Source organism: Chiloscyllium punctatum, chromosome 41 (genome assembly GCF_047496795.1).
Source record: "Chiloscyllium punctatum isolate Juve2018m chromosome 41, sChiPun1.3, whole genome shotgun sequence".
NCBI lineage: Eukaryota > Metazoa > Chordata > Chondrichthyes > Orectolobiformes > Hemiscylliidae > Chiloscyllium > Chiloscyllium punctatum.
Window position 1 is genome coordinate 29714700 of NC_092779.1, and position 27525 is coordinate 29742224.

Consider the following 27525-nt stretch of genomic DNA (forward strand, 5'->3'; position numbering starts at 1 on the left):
CAGGAACTCCCCAACTACCTTCGGGTCACCACCCATGTTCTTCACCTTCTCCATGACTTTTGTTTCCCCAGTCCCCAACGCCTTGTCTTCACCATGGACATTAAATCCCTGTGCACATCTGTCCGCCATAACGAAGGCCCCCAAGCCTTCTACTTCTTCCTCTCACCTCAATCCAACCAGTACATTTGCACTGACATTCTCATTTGACTGGCTGAACAGGTCCTCACCCTCAACAATTTCTCCTTCCAATCCTCCCAACTTCTCCAGACCAAAGGCGTAGCTATGGGTACCTGCATGGGCCCCAGCTATGCCTGCCTCTTCAGATATGTGGAACAGTCCATCTTCCGCAACAACATCAGCACAATTCCCCACCTTTTCCTCCGCTACATTTGATGACTGGAGCAGTGCTACCTCATGCCCCCACAAGGGGGGTTGAACAGTTCATCAACTTCACTAACACCTTCCACCCTGACCTCACGTTTTCCTGGACCACCTCAGACACCATCCTCCCCTTCCTGGACCTCTCCGGCGACCGACTCAACACTGACATCCACTACAAACCTACTGACTCCCAAACTACCTAGGCGAAACCTCCTCCCACCCTGCCTCCTGGAAAGACATTGTTCCTTATTCCAAGTTCCTCTGCCGCATCTGCTCCCAGGAGGACAAATTCCACCATAGAACATCCCAGATAGCCACCTCCTTCAGTGCCAGCAATTTCCCTGTGGTTGACAATGCCCTCCAAAGCATCTCCTCCACCTTTGTCCTTGAACCCCACCCCTCCCAACACAACAAGGAGAACGCTCCTCTGGTCCTCACCTTCCACCCCACCAACCTCTATATTGCATCATGCTCCACCATTTCCACCACCTACTAACAGACCCCACCACCAGAGAGATATTTCCGTCCCGTATCTGCACTTCAGAGAGACCATTCCCTCCACGACTCGCTTGTCAGGTCCACCAACCAACCCCAACCCACCTCCCCCTCATACAAAAATTGCAAAACCTGTGCCCACCCCCCCCACCCCCCCTCCAAAGGATCCTTCCACATCCACCAGAATTTACCTGTACCTCCACAAATGTCATCTACTGATCTACTGTATCCGTTACACACTATGTGGACTCCTCTACATCGGGGAGACAGGATGCCAACTTTCAGATTGTTTCAGAGAACATCTGTGGGACACCTGCATTAAACAACCCCAACAGGCTGTCGCCAAACACTTCACCTCCCCCTCCCATTCCACAAGGACATGCAGATCCTGGGCCTCCTCCATCACCATAGTCTAACTACCCAACACCTGAAGAAGAATTCCTCATCTTCCACTTGGGACGGACCCATCACATGGGATCAATGTAGATTTCACCAGTTTCCCCATTTCCCCTCCCCCCCCCCCCTCCAACTCGGCACTACCCTCTTGAATGGTCCTGCCTGTCCATCTTCCTTCCCACCTTTCTGCTCCATCCTCCTCTCTGACCTATCACTTTCATCCCCACCTTCATCTAAACATTGCATTCCCAGCTACTTCCCCAGCCCCACCCCCTCGCATTTATCTCTCACCCACCTTGGCCCACAAGCCTCATCCCCGATGAAGGGCTTATGCCCAAAATGTCGATTCTCCTCCTCAGTTGCTGTCTGGTCAGCTGTGCTTTTCCAGCACCACACTCTCGACTCTGATCTCCAGCATCTGCAGTCCTCACTTTCTCCTAGATAGGAAGACTACGTATACGTACTGCCCATTCCAACACAAAACAAAAACATTTATCTGGGCAACATTGTGACCAATCTGACTCAATCTGCCTGGTTTAAAACTTAAACAAATCTTGGTAGTTAATTATCGGTCTTCATTAACTGGTGAATTCTTTATGGCACCACCTTTACCGATCAAAGCCTATTTGGCAGCCAGTTAACACTTTTAAAATAATATTGCCATTTGATATTCCATTTGAATTGTCATGGTGAGTGCTAGGTGGAAAGCTCTCTAATACCTAAATACAGGAACGTCTTAAGATAATTTTAGTGCATGTGTGAGTATGCATGAATCATTGTAAATCAGGTTGACGAACTGCTGACACAAATAGGTGCCTGGGGTATAATGCCGACATGGGCCAAAAAGCGAGTGATTGGATATTTGACTTTCTTGAATGCAAGTTGTTCTGGAAAGACGCAGAATGAAAGAAAGCAAAGTGAAGCGTTGGTAATATTGATTAATAATGTTGCGGTCTAAAGAAAGGATGTCTTCTGGAGTGGGTGCATACCAGAATGTATTTGGTTGAAGTTAACAAACATTACTGGTGTCACTACAAAACTTGGTGTGTTCTATTCACTTCCAACTAGTTGAATGGATTCTGAGAAATTTTCAGGAAAATTTGCATTGGTATTCAATAGGTGCACAATAGTTGTTGGTTTTTTTAAAATGGCTTCTCCCAATATAAACTTAATGCTGGAAATGCAGAGAGGGTGAAACATTTCTGATCTGTTCACGAAAACCTTTTGATAATTTCCGGCCTTATCGGGAAGGAAGCATTGTTAGGGCTGGTTCTGAGCAATGAGATGGAAGTATCAGGAAAGGGAACAAGACTATGAAACTATGCAGTTTAGATTGACCATTTTAAAAAGAGCAAATTTGTTCAGATTTTGACCATCTGCAGATTTTGCTTTTAGTTTGAATATTTGCTCTCAAATTTTTATTTAAAAAAAGAATATGCTAAATACTGTTGATACTTTGCTATACTATAATCGATGTGGTTAATCCAGAGTGATTAAAATTTAGAAACTTAGCTATTCCTTAGTTGGGGAAACTTGATCAACCACACAGCTAATTACAACAGTTTTTAATTTTGCTCAAATGAATTTTTTGAAGCCTCCTGCCTCTTTCACTACTTTATTGATGCTCCTAAGTGCAGTGTTTAATGTTTTGTTTCAGGTGTTGAGACCAGGTGTCTTATGGTTTTTGAGAAATTTGAATGATCCAGATTTTAATCCAGTCCAAGAGATGATTCATCTACCTATTTATAGGCATTTCAGACGCTTTATATTGTCTGTGGTAAGTACAGTATTAATGTTTGATTACTCTTGAAATTAAATTCTTTATTCTAAAGAGAGAATTTAACTTAAGAAGGAATGCACAATAAGAAATGGTAGCCTTGTGCAATTGAGTGGGCAGATGTATTAGGTGAAAAAGGGATGAGCAATTTCTGGCTCAAGAAAAGTTTGTTTGGAAACACAGAATTTGGCAGTATTCAGGTGAGTATGATTCTGTGAAGTACACATAGTGGAGTGGTGTGTGTTAACGTTGAGCTTTTGAATATTTTAATTTTTTTTAGTTGTCATTGTAAGAGTAGGTGGAGATCTACCAAGGAAATAATGGAAGCTTCTAATTCCATCAGGGGTTTTTGTCATAGTTGATCACTATTTTTCAACAATTGGGTTTCAGAGAAGTGTTTTGAAAGTTAGTGGAACAAAAGTAATTTTTTTTGCTCAAATACTCAATCCTTGCAAATCTATCTGTAAACACAGGTATACTTACACATACATTTCACATAGATTCTGTCTGATATGTGCCAACTTATTTAAGTATAGAGATTTAAAGTTCTGTAAATCTGAAAACTTTTTAATTTTTCATGTATCACTTCATTAAGATTCTTATCTTATTCTTTGCAGATTGTCTTTGGCTCTATTGTCCTCCTTATGCTTTGGTTGCCAATTCGTATTATTAAGACTGTACTCCCTGATTTTCTACCATACAATGTAATGCTTTACAGGTAATACCTGTTCTTATCTATACTTGCCGGCATAACAACTTGTAACCTGTATGCACACTTCACTAAAAGTTCTGTGACAGCTGGGATCAAAGTCTTTTGAGCGTTTCTCTTGAGATTTTGTCAATGGCTACTTTTTGATTTTCAAGAACTGCTTTTTCATTCTCACTGATTCATTTGTATTCAGTGCCATGAAATTGGTGTGTAATTGCGTTCTTTGCTTTCTTGTTCACCTTCCCATTTATGATGGATTCCTGTGGCCAAGATACTGCAGTGAGTTTAGTAGGTGTTATGATCCCAGACCATACCAGCAAATTTTGCTACTGATCAAGGTCTAATAATCATTATTTGTAAATTAGACAAAAATGAAATCCAGGGGATTGAAGAGAAGGGAAAATTCAAGAGGAGAAAGTGAAAGTTCTTGACTATCAGCTGATAGCAAAGATTTGTACCTATTTGCTTAACAAGATTGCAAATTAGAACACAATGTGTATCACTCGTTTAGTATTTGCTTTTTTTGGTTTCTCTGCAGTGATGCCCCAGTCAGTGAACTGTCTCTAGAACTTCTGCTACTGCAAGTTGTATTGCCAGCTTTACTGGAGCAAGGGCACACTCGACAATGGTTGAAGGGTCTGGTCCGAGCTTGGACGGTCTCAGCTGGATATTTGCTGTACGTAGTTCTAACATTTTCTGTTTGGTAATATTTGATACGGTAAGAATTTGGACTTTATGTTAGGTCTTGTTCGCAAAAGATTCATGCAGGCACACATCTGAGTGTTTAGGATAATACTTTGTTCACAGTAGGAAATATTTATTGTGACTGAACAGTCTAATGTCATGATATTGTTCCCTTATCCAATTTATTTTAAAGTGGATTTTCTAAGTGATAACACTTGGATTTCAAAGTCCAGATGAGGTAGTGGAGGCTGGTACAGTTACAACATTTAAAAGGCATCTGCATGGGTATTTGAATAGGAAGGGTCTACAGGGATATGGGCCATGTGCTGGCAAATGGGACTAGATTAGTATAAGATATCTGGTCGACATGGGTGAGTTGGGCCATAGGATGTTTCTGTGCTGTAAATCTCTACGATTCTCTGACTTAAGGAAGCTTTCACTCATCTTAGAAATTAGGTGAGATCTAATTGCTGTGTGCTGATTGCAAGCATTGGTGCTTGCTGCTGTGCTTGGGGAAAGCTGCTCATGTTGAATTAGTGATTGCTGGCACAGGTTTCTCCTTTCACACCATCAATTTTAATCTAGCTGTAAGTTGAGGGAATTGCATCAGGGTAGGCAGCTAAAAACTTTATTCGTGTAGACAACACACCAGAACAAAAAATAACTGTGTCCCTTCACATTTAATTTTAAATGTTACTTGATAAACAAAGTATTCATGGTATACATATCAGACTATGGTAAATGTTAATTGTAAAACAAAAAGCTTTATGCAAAGAACAACACACCCTCTAAAGAAACATAGAATCACCAATAGCAGTCTCTAGATGAACATATTTAAATGTGCATGTGCAAATTCCACAATTTTCAGTTTTGGGAGCAGTAATGCTCATGGTTTTTTGATCTAGTCTATCCAGGTACAGAAATTCTGATGTGTATCACTGATAGACATCTTTTAAGAATAAATTCAGCGGAATGAATACTATATAGACACAATAATTACCGAGTAAATCCATTTGCTGCAAAACAGGTTGTATAAAACTTCAGGATTTCTTATTGTTTAATATCTTGAATGCATTTTCTTCATGCTGATAGGGACCTCCATTCATACTTACTCGGAGACCAGGAGGAAAATGAGAACAATGCGAACCAACAGGCAAACAATAACCAGCAAGCTCGCAATAACAATGCCATCCCTGTAGTAGGGGAAGGACTTCATGCAGCTCACCAGGCCATACTGCAGCAGGGTGGGCCTGTAGGCTTTCAACCCTATCGGAAGCCTTTGCAGTTTCCTCTGAGAGTAAGTGACTTCTAAAGTTTCAACCTAGGTTTATGGCATAATTATCGTCAAAATTCTTTAACGATATAAGCATAAGTGTAAATTTTTTGTCTGTGTGTCACAGGATCATAAATGCTTGAAGAGTAAATTCCTGCTTTTAAAAAGGACCGACAGATAGTGTTGAAAGTTTACTCTTGCACGGGAATGTGGAGTAGTTATTGTCTGTTGTGGTTTTGAAGATGAGAGAGCGTGAAATGAGTAGAACTTGTGAATAAAAAAAAAGGTGCAGTCACTGTGATGGGGCTAAACAACAAGCCTGCAAAAGCCAGTGGGAGATAGAGGAACAGATATGTGAGCAGATCATAGTAAGATGTGGGTAATTTTAACTTGTTCAGTACTGACTGAGCTCCTTTAGTGCCAAGGTCTTAGATTGGAGACAAAAAAAACTGCAGATGCTGGAATCCAAAATAGGCAGGAGGCTGGAAGAACACAGCAAGCCAGTCAGGAGGTGGAGAAGTCGACATTTCGGATGTAGCCTGAAGAAGGGTTACACCTGAAAGGCCTTAGATTGGGCAGAATTTGGTGCAGCCAGAATAGTTTCTTGAAACAATGTGTGGATAGTCGAGGAAGGGGCCATACTAGACCTTGAATTGGGCAATGAACCTAGCTGATGGAAGTTTTAGAAAAAGATCATAATCATAACATTAATCCTAAGTTTTAAGATAGCTATGGATGAGGAATAGATTGATCCACAAGTGAAAGTGTAAATTGGGTGAATTACAACCATATTAGGCAGGAAGAGGCAAAATTAGATTGGGGGAGGTGGTTGGTGCGGCACAATCCACATCTGATAGGTGGGAGTCTTTTAATAACAGTTGATTGGAGTTTAGATTCGGCATGTTCCTGTGAGGATAAAAGATAAAGATGGCAAAAGTTTGGAACCCTGAATGATGAGAGTTATTGAAAGGTGAGTTAATATGGAAAAGGAAGCATATGTAAGGTTTAGGAAACTGAAATCTAACAAGGCCTTTGAAGAAGATGAAGGAAATAGGAAAGAACTTAAACAATGAGTTAAGAGGTTGAAAAGGGGTCATAAAGTGTCTGTGACAAGTATTCATCCATCTGTTCGGAGCAAGAGATTAGCTAGGAAATGGGTAGGTCCACTCAAGGGCAAAGGGAATTTGTGTTGAGCCAGAGGAAGCGGGTGAAGTCCTAAATGTGCACTTTGCATCAGAATTCACCAAGGAGAAGAACATGGACAGTGATAAATTAGGGAGGGATATGTTATTTTGGGATATCTCAATGTTAAGGAGGAAATGATGTTGGATGTCTTAGACAATTTTAAGGCAGATAAATTAAGGGCCTGATGGGACCTATCCGAGATACTGAGGGAGGCAAAGGAGGAGGTTGCTGGGGCCTTGACAGAGATCTTTATATCCTTTTTAACCACCGGTGAGGTGCTAGAAAACTGGAGAATTGTCAGTGTTGTCCCTTAGTTTAAGAAGTGCACAGAGATAATCCAGGAAATTATTGGCTGGTGAGTCTTGCATCAGTGGTGGGGAGAATGTCAGAGAAAATTCTTAGCAACATACTATACTTGCATTTGGAAAGCAATGGACTCATTAGGATTAGTCAGCATGACTTTGTGTAGGGGCGGGCTTGTCTCCAATTTGAGTTCTTTGAGAAAATGACAAAATTAATTGAGGGTAGGGCAGTCCAAGTCATTCTGATACAACGCACGTTTTGTCAATGCAAATTGGCTACAACGCAAACTTTGTACTGAACAAGTATAGCAGTTTTCCATGGCACAATTTTCTATAGTGTGAGGTTGCAGAGGAATGCAACTTCAGTGTTAGACCAGAACTAAAACATTTGACAAGGTCCCTAATGGTAGGCTAGTCCAGCAGATTGAGTCATGTGGGATTCATGTTTTGTTGGATACAAAATTGTTTTACAGAAGGCTGTGGAAGGGTGTTTATCTGATTGGATGTCTGTGAACAGTGGTGTTCAGCAAGGATTGGTTCTGGGATATCTGTTGTTTGTAATATATGTAAATGTTCAAGTTGAAAATATATGTAATCTGAATAGTAAGTTTGCAGACAACATGAAAATTGATGGTGTTTAGGAGTGAGGAAGGTTGTCAAAGGATAGAGCAAGATATGGATTGTTTGGCAGAGAAATGGCAGATGAATTTAATCTGGGCAAATGTGAAGTGATGCATTTTATGAGGTCAAATGCAGGAAGGAAGTATGCAGTAAATGGGAGGACTCTTGAGAGCATTGCTATTCAAAGAGATCTAAGAATGCAAGTCCACAGCTCCCTGAAAGTGATGACACAAGTGGATATTGAGGTAAAGAAGGCATACGGCATGCATGCCTTTATTGCCTGCATTGAATATAGAAGCTGGCAAATTGTGTTGCAGCTGAATAAACTTTTAGTTAGACATATTTGGAGGGGAAAGTATAGAAGCGACATGGAAGACAATTTTTTTTCCACGGGGAGTGGGTGCCTGGAATGCACTGCCAGAGGGCTTGGTCAAAACAGATACGATGATAATGTTTGAGGCATTCGGATAAATGCAAACAGGTAGGCAGCAGAGGGATATAGGCTATTTACAGGCAGATGGGCATGGCATCGTGGTCAGCACAGACCTTTTGGGCTTAAGGCCCTGTTTCTATGTTATAATTGTCAGCATTGACAAAATAATTTCGTCTGAATTAATTTCTGAATTCCACTACAAATCAAAGGTGTCAGGATCTCTAGAGCATGTGTACTAGGTTTTAACTAATGCTGCTGGTGCGTGAGCACCTGATCCTGTTGTCTTTCTAGTTCATTAGCATGAGTATCTAACATGTAGGCTGCATGTGGTTGCTGTGCATCACATCCCAGTTCAAATTTCTGCTTTACTTTGTGAGTAAGTTTGACTTTCCAGTGCATCACATGTGCCAAGTGGGAAACCTTTTGTGTAGGAATTTCTCACCTAGCTCAGTTAATAAGTAATCTGCTTTATGCTCGAAGTCATGGTCTCAAACCACACATTGGGAGGTAAACTTTTTTAAATTACTATTGCTTACTCATTATTCTTTGGTAAGTGAATAAATTGTAAACTGTTAAACAAATCCATTTGAAAATGGCTGCAAAAACCCAAGGATATTTCTGATTGAAATTTGTGTTTTGTAAAGTTACCATAGCCCCAGAGGGCTTGGAATTAAATGTTTTGGCATGTATTTTACTCCAATTTGTTCTCATTAGAGAGACAGAGGGGCGACTGGTAGTGAGTTTAACCGGAAGGTCACTACGCTTCAGATTCATGGTAATCTCAACCGGTGCAGGAGTTGAACTGTTGGCATCACACTGCATCGCAAATCAGCTGTCCTGACGACTGAGCTAATTAGACCTTAATTAACCTTTATAAAGTTAATCAATTCATAGTGTCCTTTTTTTAATAACTCATTTTTGAAAACATGGCTTGATGGTCTGCATCATGCAATTCTGCTGATTCAGGGCATCTGATTTTTATTTTTCAAAAATCAGTAGCACTATCTACCAATTATTTAATTTTCTAGGAAATTGGTGGGTAGCAATGAAAGTAGTAAATAGTCCATTATAGCTTTTGAGAGTTATTTTCAGTGATTTCAAAACATATTTCCACTGGGGGAGTTGGGCATGTCATCAAAAACAAATTTGAATTTACTCCTTTTCTATTGTAATAAAATTGAACTAAGTTACCGCTTTTAAATGAACCAGTGAATATATTTCAATGGAAAGAAGAAAACAAATTATTCTATTTCACTGCACTGGTGCATGCAAGATTTTGCATTTGTGATAATGCACAAACTTTTTAATCAGGAACTTGAACTCTAGTTTAACTGACAACTTCTCGGTTGTGTCCAATGCGGAAACTCTAGCCCAAGAACTCAATTTGTTTCGTGGCAGTAAGCTATCATTTAAAATTGAGTTAAAAATCGCACCATGCCTGCTTATAGTCCAACGGCTTTATTTGGAAGCACTAGCTTTCGGAGCGCTGTTCTTTCATCAGGTGGTCAGGAGCAGTGCTCCGAAAGCTAGTGCTTTCAAATAAACTGATTGGACTATAAACTGGTGTGATTTTTAACTTTGTACACCCCAGTACAACACTGGCATCTCCAAATCATTGAAAATTGAACCTGCCCTCCCTTATTGAAGTTTCAATGGTATACAAACTTAAGAGTTCTGATCAAAATATTGTAATTTGCTTTCAAGCCAGGTCTGTACCGTTGAAGTATTTTGATGTAAGCATTCTCATTGGCTTGGAAATAAATGTTTTGGCATGTATTTTAGAAAAATTTGTTCCTTATTTCATCTAGATTCTACTACTGGTAATTTTAATGTGTGTGACGTTGTTGATTGCCAGTCTCATCTGTCTCACTTTACCAGGTACGTGAATATTTAATATCCCTTGAAATAACTCTTATGAGCATACTTGCAGTTCATCATAAGACTTCTCCAGAATGTATTCTTTCCTGATACCCTGTATAAAAATATGAGAGGATTATGTTGTGTTTATTACATACCTTAAAACATGTTTAAGTGCGGGGGTATCAGAGAGCAGTGAATAGCAGTCATATGTCAATGGTTCTTTAAAAATCTCTTGGCCACCTCTAATAGTGTGGATTTCAAGTTGTAGATACCAATAAATGTTCTTCAAGATCTTGAGCCACCTCGGAATGTGGGTCACCATTCCAAAAGTAACATTGACACATTAGAAGTGGATTTGAAAAGATCATCAAAAGTGGGTGTATGTACACAAGACTGAGGAAAATTTAAGTAATTAAAATTTTGGAATCTACATGATTAAGAGGAGACTTAGGTGGGTTTTAAAATGGAATATTCAAATGGTATTGATTGGATGATAATTAAGATGAATTGAATAACACAATTCAGTAGAATTTAAAATAACAAAATAATTAGGTTCCATTTTGCTTAATATTAATGGTTGTTTTAAATGATCTTCCAGGCAAACTGCAATTAATGGCCTTTAGACATTCAGAATGTGGGTATTAGTTTGGGTGAATTGTGATTCCAGACATCTAAGCTTTAAAAGCTCCAGTTGAATCATTCAGAAGCCGATGTTAATTTAAGTCCCGAAAGATGTTCCTAAGCCTTGTCGTCTTGTTGAACTGTAATGTAGTTAATTTTACTGTGTTGTGTATTGCATTCAAGCAGTCACACCCTTCTGGCGCTTATTTTGTTTCCAGTTTCAGCAGGCCGTTGGATTATGTCATTTTGGACTGGGAGTGCCAAAATCCACGAGCTATATACAGCCGCCTGTGGATTGTATATCTGCTGGTTGACTATACGAGCAATTACAGTGTTAGCAGCATGGATGCCACAGGGGCGAGATGTTATTTTTCAGAAACTAAAAGAATGGTCCCTCATGGTGAGTCAGTTCACCTGAATTTAAATTGGTCCTGTTTTTGCTTACTAAGTACATATTCAGGACATGCATAGAGTACTGTAGAAAGCTTAACTATTGCTGTAATTCAGGCACGTAGCATGGAAATCAGAAGGAGTTTTTTTAAAGTAAAATGTTAAACCAAATATTTCTATAAAGTAATAATTTAAAAATAAATTCACAGAACTGCTACAGTTGGCACAATTATTCTTGGTTCTGTCAGCATATTATTATGATGACTCTGGCTGATGTTGTCAGAAGGCAAAGTCATATAATACAGGTCTGGCTAGATGGATCATATGTTGATTTGTTTTGGATTTAGCAAAGTAGTCTTTCACTGAAATATAAACATACAATGTTGCAGATTTTGCTTTGACAATAAAATTAGTTTATTAACAGAAGCAATGAAAACCAAGCAGAAAAATAGAATTATCTGGAAGGTGACAGCCTAGTGGTATTATCACTGGACATTTAATCCAGAGACACAGGCATTGTTATGGGGTCTCAAATTTGAGTCCCACCACAGAAGATAGTGGAATTTGAATTCAGTAAGAAAAACTGGAATTAAGAGTCTAATGATGACCATGAAACCATTGTCAATTGTCAGAAAAAGCCACTTGGTTTATCAGTGTCATTTAGGGAAGAATATGCCACCTTCGCCTGGTCTGGCTGACATGTGACTTATATTGACTCTTATTGTCCTTCATGATGAGTAATAAATCCTGTGAATGAATAATAAAAGACCAAATCATCCACCTGTAATAAAATTCAAAATTTTAAAGGGACAACAACTGTCTTTGTTGTATATCCTGGGTACCTCTGGTATATAATAGTCTCTTCAGGGTCCCTGTATCTAACAGCTTGGTAGATTTAAGTAACCTGTGACCATAAGATTTTAGATTAGCATTGCAGATAGCTTCCTGAAATTGTCACATACCTGAGCTTAAATGCAGTTTGCTTTCAGCAACCTGTTTGAGGTTTTATCCCAACGCTTCTAGTCTGGGGTTAACTATAACACTTCATTCTAAGAGCCTAGTTCACTATGTATTCTTTCTTCTCAGGAGCACAGGTCCATACAACTGTTCTGTTCCAAGGATTTCAGAGGACTGCTGAAAACTCAAATTAAAACTGAAACCAAAAGCCTCCCTCTTTAAGCTATGAAGTTTCCCTTGAGCTTCATAAAAATCAAGTTTCAGATCTCTAACAAAGCTTGAGTCACCATTATTTACCTTGCTGGGTCACAATACAGTGTAAGATAAACAGAAGTCCACCAGTGGTGCGCAAAATCCCGTTCACTGTAAAGCCAGGTCTCAAAAACTGTTGGAAAACTAATCACAATGGTTACTTTAAAACATAAATTAGTTATTGACTTCAGACAAGCAACTTCCACTTTTACACTGACACAAACCTAAACTTCGAATAAATGATATAAAATAAGTATAATCCTTTGAATTTTTACACTTTTATTTTTATGGTGCCCAGCGAAATATTATTGATAGTATTTATTACTGCAGTCACAGATATGTGCATGTAATGTTTTTGGTGGAGGTGGGAATATGGCACAGAACTATGGAGTCTTGCCACATTGTGTTCTATGTTTTTAAAATGACTGCAAGACCAGGTCAGAGGCTAGGAATTCTGAAGCAAGTAACTCATTATCTAACTCCCCTGTCCACCCTCTACAAGACAGGTCAGACTTATGTTAAAATACAGTCTGCTAGTCTGAATGAGTGTTGCTCCAGCAACTTTGCAACTCCAACTTCAAGACAAAGTAGCCCACTAATGGGCACCCTATCCACCGGCTTAAGAGTTCACTTCCTGCAATAACTGCAAACAGTTGCAGCAATGTGCTTTGAGATGCAATGTGGCTACTCACCAAAGCTGTTTCAGTGGCACCTTCCAAACCCAATGTAAGGTGCCAAGCAGTAGGCACCTGACCATACCATTGTGTTCTGTCCAGGTGAGGGGTAAATCTGTTCCTTTTTTAAACCCATGGCTATGACAAAGATTTATGTACTGTTTAGTTCACGGCAATATCACACTACTTGTTAAATGATAAACTATATTGATTTTTTTGGAGCTGATTGCACGGTATTCTTGAGTGAAAGAAAAAGGAATTCTAGTGATTCCTAACCCTGAGGACAAAAATAATAAAACTCAGCATCAAAAATTCACCAGCACCGATATAAACGTTTGAAAGGGGAAAGTATATTGTACAAAAAGGAAGATCAATTTGTACAATTTCAAGAACTTTCTTGTTCAAGTCCCACCTTCTCCAGATGTGTATCATCACATTACTAAACAGGTCGATTCAAAAATATCAAAAAAAATCCTTTGTGTACTTGGTGTTAAATTTTAACCCAAGGCGACAGTTGCTAATTGGAAGGTAGCTGATGCAACCGCCAAAGATGGTTGGGCTTGAGACTGTACACTGGGGAACTCTTAGTCTCTTGTGATGCAGTGGTAGTTTCCCTACCTCTGGACCAAGAGGCCCAGATTCAGCTGCTCCAGAGGTATGGGATAACACTTCTGAACAAGTTGATTGGGCACTGTCTACCTTGAGACGCACTTGCAAAGATGACCTGGAGATAATTTTACTGATCTCCAATAGCCGCAACCATCTTCTATTGTGCAGGGTATGACTCTTACCAATGGTGCGTTCCCCCCATTCCCATTTATTCTAGTTTTGTTCAGGCTCCTTGATGCCACACTCTAAGGTGACGGAATTCAACCCATTGTCCATGTTTGGATCAAGACTGTAAGGAGATGGGGAGCTGAGTGACCCTGATTTAATCACAACGTTTCCTTGCTCATGTTTGACCTTATGCCATCAGACTTTGTGATCTCCCAATGCAACTTCCTCCCACCTGTATACCGCTGTGCCACCACCTCTGTTGGGTCTGTCCTGCCATTGATGCTGTCTCACACATTTATTGTAAGGTATTGTAGAGTTATAACCAAGTCATGTTGCTGCTTCAGTAGACTGTGAAACATTTCTTAGTTTTGCCACTGTTTTCACAGAATCCCTACTGTATGGAAACAGGCCCTTCGGCCCAACAAGTCCACACTGGCCCTCTGAAGAGTAACCCACCTAGAACCACTCCCCCACCCTATTACTCTCCATTCATTTACCCCAGACTAATGCACCGGAGCTCCCAGAGGTAACCCACGCAGACATGGGGACAATGTGCAAACTCCACACCCAGTTGTCTGATGCGGGAATCGAACCCGGGTCCCTGGCATTGAGAGACAACAGTGCTAAACACTGAGCCACTGTGCTGCCCCAACCCCAAGCTATTAATCATGAAGACTTTGCAGCATCGACAGGTCATTCTCAGTGCCATAATTGACACTAGGAGATCTGTCCAGTTTTGTTCCTTATGTTTTGAGTCTCTACCAGCCCATATAACTTTTTAAGGCATTTCAATATGGTCAGCCATATTACTGTTCATCTGGACACTGGTGAATCATTTTGGGTTTTAACAATGATCGGCAATGGTTTCATGGTCATCAATAAACTTCTGCTTCCAGGTTTTTACTGATTCCGTTTTCCCCATATGCCATGGTGGCATTTGAACCTGGCTTCACCGAATTTTGCCTAGATCTCTGGATTACTAAACCAGCAATACCATTAGTATACTTCCTCTAATACACTTCCCCAAGTATATTTACAGCTGACAATTGAAGAAGAATGTGACTGAAAATGCATGAATAGTTTTGCTTTGTTTTTTCTGCAGATCGTTAAGACACTAGTTGTGGCTTTGCTTCTAGCTGGAATGGTACCTCTTCTTTTAGGACTCTTGTTTGAACTAGTTATTGTCGCCCCCTTGAGGGTCCCTCTGGATCAGACACCACTCTTTTACCCATGGCAGGTATGTGAAGTGCCTTCAGTATATTCTTTGTCACGTTGCCTACACAAAATAATTAACACATCCCACAAAACATATTGGCAGAGGAACTATGGAAATAATTCAAATTGATATCCATTTAATGTGAACATAAATTATATCTTCGTTAGGCATAAGATCTTAAAAACAGGATGGAACTTTTAGAACGGTTTTTAATATTTTATAAGTACTTTAATCACAGAACAACATCAGTTATCCGAACTCTCTTATCCAAACAAAGTACTCACCCATCTCGTTCAGGTAATCTAGGTGGTTCTGTATATACTAAAGAAAAGCAAGCTTATCTGATCATTTGTTTTGTGCCTGTTTTAGAACCTTTGTGTCAGACCCTTCCACTCTTAGCTCAAATCTATTGCACTCTAATTTTGGACTCCTCACTGTAGGAAAAAGACCTTGGCCATTCACCCTACCTGTGCCCCTAGTGATTTTAAAAACCTCTAAGATCACCTCTTAGCCTCCAATTACTTCTGGGGAAAAGAGCCATAGCCTATTCAGCCTGTACCTATGACTCAAATCTTCCAGTCCTGGCAACATCCTTGTAAGCCTTTTCTGGGGCATCTCATGTTTAACTACATCCTTCCTGTAGAAGGGCAATCAGGATTGTATGCCATATTCTGAAAGTGGCCTAACCAAAGTCCTGTACAGCCGCAGCATGATGTCCAAGCTCCTATACTCAACGTTCTGACCAATGAAGGCAAGCGTGCCAAGCACTATCACCACACCACCCTGCCTACCTGTGACTTAACTTTCAAGGAACAATGCACCTGCACCCTAGTTCTCTTTGTTCTGCAACACTTCCCAGGGCCATACCATTAACTGTGTAAGTCCTGCCTGGTTTGCCTTAGCAAAATGCAATACCTCACATTTATCGAAATTAAGCTCTATCTGCTGCCACTCCATGTCAGTCAAATCGTTTGGTTTCTTTCAGCACAGCATCTGAATCAGTTTCTGGACTCCTATCATTAGAAACTACTTTAGACAGAAATGCAGAGTCAGAGAAAATAGCTTGCATTTTTTCCTTACTTCCTCTAAATACTTCAGAAAGGATTACAAGACGCAGATTAAGCATTTTTAGAAAAAGTGGGCAGCACAATGGCACAGTGGTTAGTACTGCTACCTCACAACACCAGAGACCTGGCTTCAATTCCCGCCTCAGGCCTGTTTGGAGTTTGCACATTCTCCTCGTGTCTGCGTGGGTTTCCTCTGGGTGCTCTGGTTTCCTCCCACAGTGCAAAAATGTGCCGGTTAGGTGAATTGGCCATGCTAAATTGCCCGTAGTGATAGGTGAAGGGCTCGATGTAGGGGAATGGGTCTGGGTGGGTTGCGCTTCGGCGGGTCGGTGTGGACTTGTTGGGCCAAAGGGCCTGTTTCCATACTGTAAGTAATCTAAATGTGCAGTTTACATATTACTGTGCACTTTATATCCAGTGCATTATTTTTGATATCCAGTTTTGGAGACACATGCAGCTTGTATTTTTCCAGTGTTCCATACCAGACAGTCAAATTCCAGTTGATCTGCTTCAAGCAGTGTTTCAGGATGTAGTGAAAAGGAACATTGGGTGTACTCTGGTTTTCTGAAAGGTTTTATGGAATTTTCCCATGCAACTAAAGGGAATTTCTATTTTAATGCCTCATCTAAGAGATCCAAACCTGTGACAAGAAGGCAGTGTTTCTTCAGTGGTGCACTGGGCAGTTTAGACTACTGCCACTCAAACTGAGTTAAAATGTTTGAGAAACTATTCAAGGGTACATTAAACTGCCAGGCTGTTTCTAGAACCAAATATTTTAACATACTAGCAGCTGACAGTTGAATTTACACCAGTCAACTCGTGATTATACTTCCAATCCTTGCCAACACTGCCTTTTGGTTATCATTCCATTAGTTTGTCTTCCTTTTATGTGCAAGTCTGGGTCAGAGCTGCAATGGTTTATGGATCATGTTACAGCAGAACTCCATGCTGTCTTTCTGGCACCTGCACATCTGTACTTTTCTGGTACAAATCTTGAGATCACAATTAAGAACTCCTGCTATTTATACCTTTATATATTATAATTTTTCCTCAATACAACTGAAGGACATAAAACCAAACTATATCTCTACTATATTACATAAACCTATTATGATTTCTAGAGGCTAACCAACACTTTACACATTGTATAACTAAATTTACAATGAAAATGGCAAATCTTCCAGTCGATTATGCCTCTTGGTTACTCCTTTACAGAGAACTTAATCCAGTAAGTATTGTGATTTGAGTCATGTTCACGTTTTGAAGATTTTCCATTCGGGAAAACAGTTTGTGGGAGGGATGGTCTTTCTAATTAAGTATATAACCACTTGTTCCATTTTTTTGGATTCTGATATTTTGCTTTTGTAACAGGATTGGGCTCTTGGTGTTCTCCATGCTAAAATAATTGCTGCTATAACACTGATGGGACCTCAGTGGTGGCTGAAAACTGTCATAGAGCAGGTAAAATTGAAAAAAAAATGTATGCAGTAGAAATTTTAGAGGAAATGATTTGCTTTGTTGCTGTCATAGAGTCATAGAGCTCTATAGCATGGAAACAAACCCTTCGGCCCTATCTGTCCATGCTGCACAGTTTTCACAATTAAACTAGTCCCAGTTGCCTGCAGTTGGTCCATTTCCCTCCATACCTGTCCCATCCACAAACCTGCCTAAATATTTCTTAAATTACTATATTGTACTCTCTTCTACTACCATCTCTGTCAATACTCAATTATTTTCCAAATCAGCAACTGATTTCAATGTCACAGTTGCAGTTAGTATCAGTATTGATAGAAACTTGTAAAATGGAAAAGAATTTTCCTTTGTTACTGTTGGGTACTGAAGGAGCTTTGTTGTTAATTCATTTAAATTTGTTAAATTTTTTAGTTTGCTTTAATGTGTTCAGGCAGAGGCCATTATTGCAGTAATTCTAAAGTACTACTTTTATAATAGACTTTATATATTCAAGCTCACATCATTTTGAGTTAGTGCTGTGATTACCTTTGATTTCACTGCCACATACGCAAACTCTTTCTATAAAGTCCTAGAAGACATAGGCTATATCCCAAAATTGTTGGCAGGTGTGACTTTATAAACAGGGGCAAACAAGTCTATATCGGCAGTTAGAATGCTTCTTAACTTTTATTGTTATTCTTCACCCTCCTCGGTAAGGCTAGGAAATCAAATGTTGCCAGTTAATTACCTTGAGGTTGCATCGCATCTGTCCTGCACCAGTAGGTTTTCATACTTGTTTACATTAAGTTATGTTTCGAAATAGTAGAATTAACACAATGCTGCTTGTATGTGAACGTATAAATCAGCATAAACTTCCTTTTTTTAGGTCTATGCAAATGGAATTCGAAATATTGATTTGCATTTTATAATTTGCAAACTTGCAGCACCAGTTATTGCGGTGCTGCTGTTATCACTCTGCCTGCCATATGTCATAGCTGCTGGAATTGTGCCCCTACTGGGTAGGTACTGAATCATTTGCCTGGGATTGCTTCCTTAAAACTATTTGTTGGAATGACTGCTTGCTTGACAGTGTTTATTGATACATTATTCTGCTCGAGACCTTCTGGCTGTCTGAGCTTTTCTTTATTTAGATGTTAAAGTTCAAAAATGGAGTGTAAATGTACTTTTTCTGAATGTACTTTCTCCATTATTATATAGTGAAGTCACTGCTATCTTGGGTATATTTGTTGAATAAATGTATCCAGCAGTATGTATTGTAATAGTTGAAGCCATCTATAGATAAGATAGTATAAGTAAATCCTTTTCATTAAAACATTTATAGCCTGTATGAATATTTCATAAAGTTGCCAGGTAATGGTTCACATCTTTGCATGGGACAAACTAATCATTTTAGCTTTGTCACTAAAACAATTTCTGCTTTAAAATATTGAAATAACTGTATTAGTAGACATGATTAAACTGTTTAAAGAATCTGAAACGCAAAAATAGAAATTGCTGGAGAAACTCAGCAGGCCTGGCAGTATTGGTGGAGAAATTAATGTTTTGAGTACAGTGACTCTCCTTAAGAGCTGTTTTAGGTCTGTTTTTTTCCTCTCCACTGATGCTGCCAAACTGGTGTTTCTCCAGCAGTTTCTGCTTTTGTGTGTTTTAGTCTCCAGAATCCGTTGTTAATTGTTTTGAATAAAAAAATCTGTTTCAAACTTTGCCAGTGATTTTGAATCATACCCCAGAAATAAATTGTTTGATTTCCAATTTGTTTGTGTATGCAATGTATTCAGTATAAATTTAACTTGTCCTTTTGTTCCCCACTGCAACATGTAGGTGTAACTACTGAGATGCAGAACTTAGTCCAGCGTCGAATTTATCCATTGCTTCTCATGGTTGTGATACTGATGGGGGTCCTGTCCTTCCAAATCCGACAGTTCAAGCGCCTCTATGAGCACATTAAAAACGACAAGTAAGTGTACATTACTGAATGGCTCACCATTGACCAGAGAATAAAATTAGTAAAACATTTGTATTATTTTCTCAACATGAATCTGTCCAATCAAAGATCTAAATGTAGTTTAATGCATACTTACAATTGAATTCAATGTTGTTCACTTACTAATGAAATGTTAATGTTAAGCCACAGAAATTTCATCTGTTCTTGAGATTAGATTATAGGCTTGCACTCTCTTATTCATGGTTAATTATAATATGTGAAAACTTGAATAAACTTTTCGTAGGTTTTTGATTTGGCAGTATCTTTGGGTAACTGGGTCATTTGAGACCCCAGTTGTGCTATCCCTTTTTCATGTCACCAGGGTAAGGATCCCATCTTCAGGATCCCATGGTCAACAGTGCATTTTTGATGACTAAGGCGTTAAAACCTCAAGGTACAATGACTTCCTATAGGCAGTATAATCTTCAGAAAAATGACTGTGATCCCTTAAGCATGAGGAAACAACCAAGAAACTGCACCATGTATGCCTTTTCCCACTCATATTTGTGAATATTGTAATCATTTAAAACACAACAGGAAAGTGCTGCATATTGACGTGTGGAGAAATGAACAGTGAGACTGCCCTTGGTCTAGATCACCACCACTTGTACAGTGCATTTGTGTGCTGCTCAATAATGGGAACAGAAGAGCGTTGCTGTCTTGTCTTACTGGTTTGTTGAAACTAGTGTGGGCAATATCTCCCAGGAATTAAATGAAAGATGAGTCTGTATTTCTGGAATGATTCCATCCTAGATGGCAATCAGAATTGATGTCAATATCTTATGCACATTAGGAAGATGTATCTTAATTTCCTGTTATCCTGTGATGTCGAGAAGCACAAAGTCAATTTGTTTTTAAAATTACTTTTTAAATCTGCAAGTTGTAGAAAGAGAAGGGTGGTCTGGATTTCTCCATTGGACTGTCTTGCTGATGCACGCTAGAACATAGAAAAATACAGCGCAGTACAGGCTCTTTGGCCCTCGATGTTGCGCCGATCCAAGCCCACCTAACCTACACTAGCCCACTATCCTCCATATGCCTATCCAATGCCCGTTTAAATGCCCATAAAGAGGGAGAGTCCACCACTGCTACTGGCAGGGCATTCCATGAACTCACGACTCGCTGAGTAAAGAATCTACCCCTAACATCTGTCCTATACCTACCACCCCTTAATTTAAAGCTATGCCCCCTCATAATAGCTGACTCCATTCGTGGAAAACGGTTCTCGTGGTCAACCCTATCGAAACCCCTAATCATCTTGTACACCTCTATCAAGTCACCCCTAAACCTTCTTTTCTCCAATAAAAACAGCCCCAAGTGCCTCAGCCTTTCCTCATACGATCTTCCTACCATACCAGGCAGCATCCTGGTAAACCTCCTCTGCACCCGTTCCAGTGCCTCCACATCCTTCCTATAGTATGGCGACCAAAACTGCACACAATACTCCAGATGAGGCCGCACCAGAGTCTTATACAACTGCAACATGACCTCAGGACTCCGGAACTCAATTCCTCTACCAATAAAAGCCAATACGCCATATGCCGCCTTCACCGCACTATTTACCTGGGTGGCAACTTTCAGAGATCTGTGTACATGGACACCAAGATCCCTCTGCTCTTCCACACTACCAAGTATCCGACCATTAGCCCAGTACCCCATCTTTTTATTACTCTTACCAAAATGAATCACCTCACACTTACCCACATTGAACTCCATTTGCCACCTTTCTGCCCAGCTCTGCAGCTTATCTGTATCCCGCTGTAACCTGCCACATCCTTCCTCACTGTCAACAACTCCACCGACTTTCGTATCATCCGCAAACTTGCTCACGCAACCTTCTAGCCCCTCCTCCAGGTCATTTATAAAATTGACAAACAGCAATGGTCCTAAAACAGATCCTTGCGGAACACTGCTAGTAACTGCACTCCAAGATGAACCTTTACCATTAACTACTACCCTCTGTCGTCTTCCAGCCAGCCAATTCCTAATCCAAACCTCCAACTCATCCTCAATGCCATACCTCTGTATTTTTTGCAGTCGCCTATCATGGGGAACCTTATCAAACGCCTTACTAAAGTCCATATACACCACATCTACCGCTTTACCCTTGTCCACCTCCTTAGTCACCTTCTCAAAGAATTCAATAAGGTTTGTGAGGCACGATCTGCCCTTCACAAAACCATGCTGACTATCCTTGATCACATTATTCCTATCCAGATGTTCATAAATCCTATCCCTTACAATTCTCTCTAAGACTTTGCCCACAACAGAAGTGAGGCTCACTGGTCTATAATTACTAAGGTTATCCCTCCTCCCCTTCTTGAACAAGGGAACCACATTTGCTATCCTCCAGTCTTCTGGCACTATTCCTGTAGACAACGAGGACATAAAAATCAAGGCCAATGGCTCTGCAATCTACTCCCTTGCTTCCCAGAGAATCCTAGGATAAATGCCATCAGGCCCAGGGGACTTATCTATTTTCACCCTTTCCAGAATTTCCAACACCTCTTCCCTACATACCTCAAAGCCATCCATTCTAATTAATTGTGACTCAGTATTCACATTGGCAACAATGTCCTGTTCCTGAGTGAATACTGACGAAAAGTATTCATTCAGTGTCTCCCCAATCTCTTCAGCCTCCATACGCAACTTCCCACTACTATCCTTGACTGGACCTATTCCTACCCTAGTCATTCTTTTATTCCTGACACACCTATAGAAAGCCTTTGGGTTTTCCCTAATCCTACCAACCAAGGACTTTTCATGTCCCCTCCTTGCTGCTCTTAGCTCTCTCTTTAGATCCTTCCTGGCTACCTTATAACTCTCAATCGCCCCAATTGAACCTTCACGCCTCATCTTTACATAGGCCGCCCTCTTCCCTTTAACAAGGGATTCCAATTCCTTATTAAACCACGGCTCTCTCACACGACCCTTTCCTCCCTGCCTGACAGGTACATACTTATCAAGGACACTCAATAGTTGCTCCTTAAACAAGCTCCACATATCGATTGCATCTTTCCCTTGAAGCCTACTTTTCCAAGCCACGCATCCTAAGTCATGCCTCACTGCATCATTTCCCTGCCCCCAGCTATAACTCTTACCCTGCAGTGCACACTTATCCCTCTCCATCACTAGAGTAAAAGTCACTGAATTGTGGTCACTGTCCCCAAAGTGCTCACCTACCTCCAATTCTAACACCTGGCCTGGTTCGTTACCCAGAACCAAATCCAGTATGGCCTCACCTCTTGTTGGCCTGTCTACATATTGTGTCAGGAAACCCTCCTGCACACATTGGACAAACACCGACCCATCTAACAAACTCGAGCTATAGCTTTCCCAGTCAATATCAGGAAAGTTAAAGTCCCCCATAACAACCACCCTATTACTTTCACTCTTCTCCTGAATCATCCTCACAATCCTTTCTTCTACGTCTCTAGGACTATTAGGAGGCCTGTAGAAAACTCCTAACAGGGTGACCTCACCTTTCCTATTCCTAACCTCAGCCCAAACTACCTCAGATGGCGAGTCTTCATCCATCGTCCTTTCCACCGCTGTAATACTATCTTTGACAAGCAATGCCACACCTCCCCCTCTTTTACCCCCACCTCTGACCCTACTAAAACATTTAAACCCTGGAACCTGCAACAGCCAATCCTGTCCCTGTTCTACCCATGTCTCCGTAATAGCCACAACATCGAAATCCCAGGTACCAACCCACGCTGCAAGTTCACCTACCTTATTTCGTATACTTCTCGCATTGAAGTATACACACTTCAAGCCACTTTCCTGTTACAGGCACCCTCCTTTGAGATTGATGCCATGTTTCTAACCTCCCTACACCCCAGGTCTTGCACCCTAAAGCTACAGTCTAGGTTCCCATGCCCCTGCAGAGTTAGTTTAACCACCCCCCCCCCCCCCCCCCTCCAAGAGCACTAGCAAACCACCCCCCAAGGAGACTGGTGCCCCTCAGGTTCAGGTGTAGACCATCCTGTTTATAGAGGTTCCACCTTCCCCAGAAAGACCCCCAGTTATCCAGATACTGGAATCCCTCCCTCCTGCACCATCCCTGTAGCCACGCATTTAACTGCTCTCTCTCCCTATTCCTCGACTCTCTATCACGTGGCATGGGTAACAAACCAGAGACAACAACTGTTTGTTCTAACTCTGAGCTCCCTGAAAGCCTGCCTAACATCCTCATCCCTATTCCTACCTATGTCGTTGGTGCCAATGTGGACCACGACTTCGGGCTGTTCCCCCTCCACTTTAAGGACCCGGAAAACAAGATCAGAGATGTCACGTACCCTTGCACCTGGGAGGCAACATACCAAATGTGAGTCTCTCTCGCCCCCACAAAACCGCCTATCTGTGCCCCGAACTATCGAGTCACTATATTTATGTCACAAGGGGCTGACTCGATTAAGTATGTGGCTAAATATTTTTAACAGTATCTTCCAAAATGCGCCTCAAGTATTATTATTTAAAAACATTTACTTACTTTGTTGTAATGTTTATATCCTTTTTTGTTTTATCTGAAACCTAGGTATCTTGTTGGTCAACGGCTTGTTAACTATGAGCGAAGGACGGGTAAACAAACCATGACGGCATCGTCACCTTCTGAAGAGTAGTGGATGTTGACTGACCCTGCCATCCCTCCTGTGTGCTCTTCCTCCTCCTCCTGCCCGCCCCCTTCTCATCTTCCGATGCAATTTTTGCTAATGTCCAGCAAAAAGAGCCCAATATTGTCCCGTTTTCTTCCCCAGTGTTGTTGATGATAACTGTATATGTGTAAATAGAATGAACATTCTGAGCCCCTTAAAGATAAATGAATGTGCATTGTAAATCTTAAAATATGTATATTAATTTATTAAATGTAGTCATCACTTTATTTGAACTGTTGTCCTACATTTTGAGTGTGACAATGGCACAGAAGCAATACAGTGAAGATGTGTTTGAAGACTTCATGAGCTCACTTTTTAAAAAAAGAAATGTTCATACTGACTGGTGTTTTAATACTCTGAAATAAGAATAACTCTTTAACAGGGAAAAGCGAAACAAACCTATCAGTGCATTATACCAGTTACATTTCTCCATATGACTTGTCATCTTCACGCAATAGTCATACTTAAATAGCATGACCATTTCAAAATTTGTTTGGAAGAAAATCCTTTTGAGATCAACAGTATTGCAGTCTATAGTAGAGCATTATACTGGTAATACCTCCACAGAAGCTCTTTATAGGTTGATGTATATTTGACAACAATATATCGTTTTCCCTAAAATCTCCATACAGATGAAATTCAGAAGTATCTCTGTTTTGAGATCTCTGTTGCCATACCTTCATTTGCTGTTTTTTCAGCAGTGTAAAGAACATTTTTGGTTAAGATTCAGGCTGTCTAGCTCAGGCGGTGACATGACACCTTGTAATTCATGGTACCTACACTTTGCTAAAAATTAGATATCTGACAGATTTTAATCTATGATTTTCATTCCATAAATGCCAAGCACTGTGAATCAGTGTGTTCATTGAGTTTATATTCTGCAGAATATAACGGTGAGCAGCTGGTGATACTACCTTTACTCCTGGTGGACTAGGGTGTATTTCACAAGACTAATGTGTGTGTGTGTGTGTGTGTGTGTGTGTGTGAGGTGTAGAGAACATTTCATTTTTAACTTAATTGTTAAAAGACATGCTTAAAAACAATTTGTCACTTTAAAACTATGTCTTACTAGGTAATGAAATCTAATATTGGCTAGGTCTGGACACTAGTTAATGCAGTTTTCCCAAATTTGGTTATATTTGTTTGTATATTTTAAAAGAATCTGCCAAAATGACGTGTATACAAGCTGCTGTTTGATCTACGACTTTATTTTCACTGCAAGTACTAGTGAAAAGATGACCATTATCAAAAGATGAAAAATTATTTTTTAAAGATTATACAATGCAGCTGATTTAAACGTGTGACTGCACTTGTGTGCAACCATATTATGCCGCCTACCTACAGTAAGCACCCAATACTAATGAAATTTTGCAACACTGACTAGAGTTAAAATTTCAAAAATGATAAAGTCCAAGTTCATTTCCTCTAAGCCAAATTTTTTTTTTAAGTGTGTGCACTATATGATTTCATTATCAGCCAGAGGCGCACAAGCCTTTTGTAAAGGAATTCTTCCTTTTCTTAGTTCAGGTCGTCCTTGACCATTAGAGCAGATGAGTTTCAGCATCAGCTGCTTAGTCTAGCCTCTGTTGGAGGCTCAATAAGTGTCAACTAATATTGTGATTCAGATTAAAACTTCCCAGTCAGCAATCCAGCACTCTATCAACTCACTACTGACTTCTCAATGAATGTCATTTTTGTGAACTTTGTTCTTTTCTTAAGGACAATATCATGTCAGTTTCCTGATTTCAAAACAACTTGTCTTGAAGATGTAAACAATTGAAAAGTGAGTTCATGCAGTAAAGAGTAGGTTCACCCTTTTGCTGCTTGCACAGAATTGCTTATCCTGTTTGATCATGGGCTATCTTCTCAGTTCAGAGCTGCATGAGTATAAATCTAATTGAAATAGTTGTCAGTGCAAGTACTGGTCTTCATTGCTTTTCCTTGTGATAGCAGTTGGGAGGGTCTGTTGAGGTGAGGAGATGTTACCATGGTGTTTTTAAGGGGGAAGAGGGTGAACTGTTTTAGTTTTCATAATTTTGCCATGCTTCTAATAAGCATGTGTCTGCAATGTAATGTTTGCGGATGTTGCTGACCACCTGAAAATTTGTCCAATTTGTATTTTGTATCTGGATTGGAATTATTTTTCCAGCCGATCAAAGAAAGCAAACCTCCGCACTGGTGAACAAATGATGACGACTTCTGGGATGTACTGAAATGTCAACTGTAAATGTAATTTTTATTTTAACATTTAATACAAATATTAAACTATTCTGGAAAATTTTTGTATTTACAAAGGTGACATTTAGGATGGTATCATAAAACCTTTAATATAATGACATGTTGTAGCTGCTTTCTCTATTTGCACCCACTTTGCAGTACATAACGAAAGACTGTTACTCTGCATGATTTTTCTTTCCTAGCCATTTCCTGATCATGTCCGTGGCTATCTCAACTGAGCACATTTAGCCTAACATTCATTCTTCTGCAGTTTCAGCATAATTAATTCAAGCAGCAGCTCTGACTCTTTCTCCCTGTTCACCAGGAATATACTTGTTCTGACTGAAATTAATTCAGCGCACCCCAGGCAAAAGTGGTTTTAATAAATTTGCTGGTCATTAAGTTGGCCCAATAGAAGGCATACAAGACAAGTAAGAAGTCATGTAGCATATCAGTAAATATGACATTTGTAATCTTAATACTGTCCCATAATGTTGTCTCTCCTTTTTCAACATTTAAGATTCACCTAGTGTCTTACTCCTGAAATTGCATCAGGTAGGATCTATAATCTTGTCACTTCAGAAAGTTTATAGGAAAGTTATCTTAGAAGATCAGACATGATCGTATTGCATGGCAGAGTGGTCTCAAAGGGCCATAAAATCTGCTCCTTCATCTACCAACAAGAGAAAAATTTATCAAGCCTTCTAACCATTGTCGTAGTGACACTATTTGCTTTAGTTTTAGCTCTTATGCAGTACTTAATCAAATGTCTTTTGAGAATACGAACCTAGAACACGTATCATTAAAATACTATAGCCAGGGTAATATCAGTGAAACTTTCCCAATGCCTTCCCCCTCTTTTCTCCATGCCACTTTATCCAAAAAAACCTATGATATCATTTCAGAATGATGATAGTACCCTTGAAAGAATGCAGAGGGATTCATTGGAATGTTTCAAGGGATGAGGAATTTTTGTCTTGAGGGTAGTTTGGAGGAGATGGCTTTGTTCTTCTTGGAATAAGAGGTTTTGGGAAGATTTTATGGGAGCGTACAAGGTCATGACAGGTTTTGATAAACTTTCTGTTGGCTCGTCATGCAAGTGATAAGGGCATAAATTTAAAAT

General features: G+C 40.0%; 1 protein-coding gene across 2 annotated transcripts in view; it reads left to right on the forward strand.

Moving 5' to 3' along the window:
- Positions 1-24412, forward strand: part of marchf6 (membrane-associated ring finger (C3HC4) 6) — a 99315-nt gene extending 74903 nt beyond the window's left edge. For both annotated transcript variants that reach the window (XM_072560650.1, XM_072560651.1), the window contains exons 16-26: positions 2930-3049; positions 3667-3767; positions 4297-4434; positions 5535-5739; positions 10065-10134; positions 10956-11137; positions 14890-15024; positions 17442-17531; positions 18409-18541; positions 19365-19500; positions 24068-24412. In XM_072560650.1, the coding sequence (XP_072416751.1) occupies positions 2930-3049; positions 3667-3767; positions 4297-4434; positions 5535-5739; positions 10065-10134; positions 10956-11137; positions 14890-15024; positions 17442-17531; positions 18409-18541; positions 19365-19500; positions 24068-24152 (1395 nt within the window). In that variant the 3' untranslated portion in view covers positions 24153-24412. The remainder of the gene's footprint in view (positions 1-2929; positions 3050-3666; positions 3768-4296; positions 4435-5534; positions 5740-10064; positions 10135-10955; positions 11138-14889; positions 15025-17441; positions 17532-18408; positions 18542-19364; positions 19501-24067) is intronic.
- The last annotated feature ends 3113 nt before the right edge of the window (positions 24413-27525 follow it).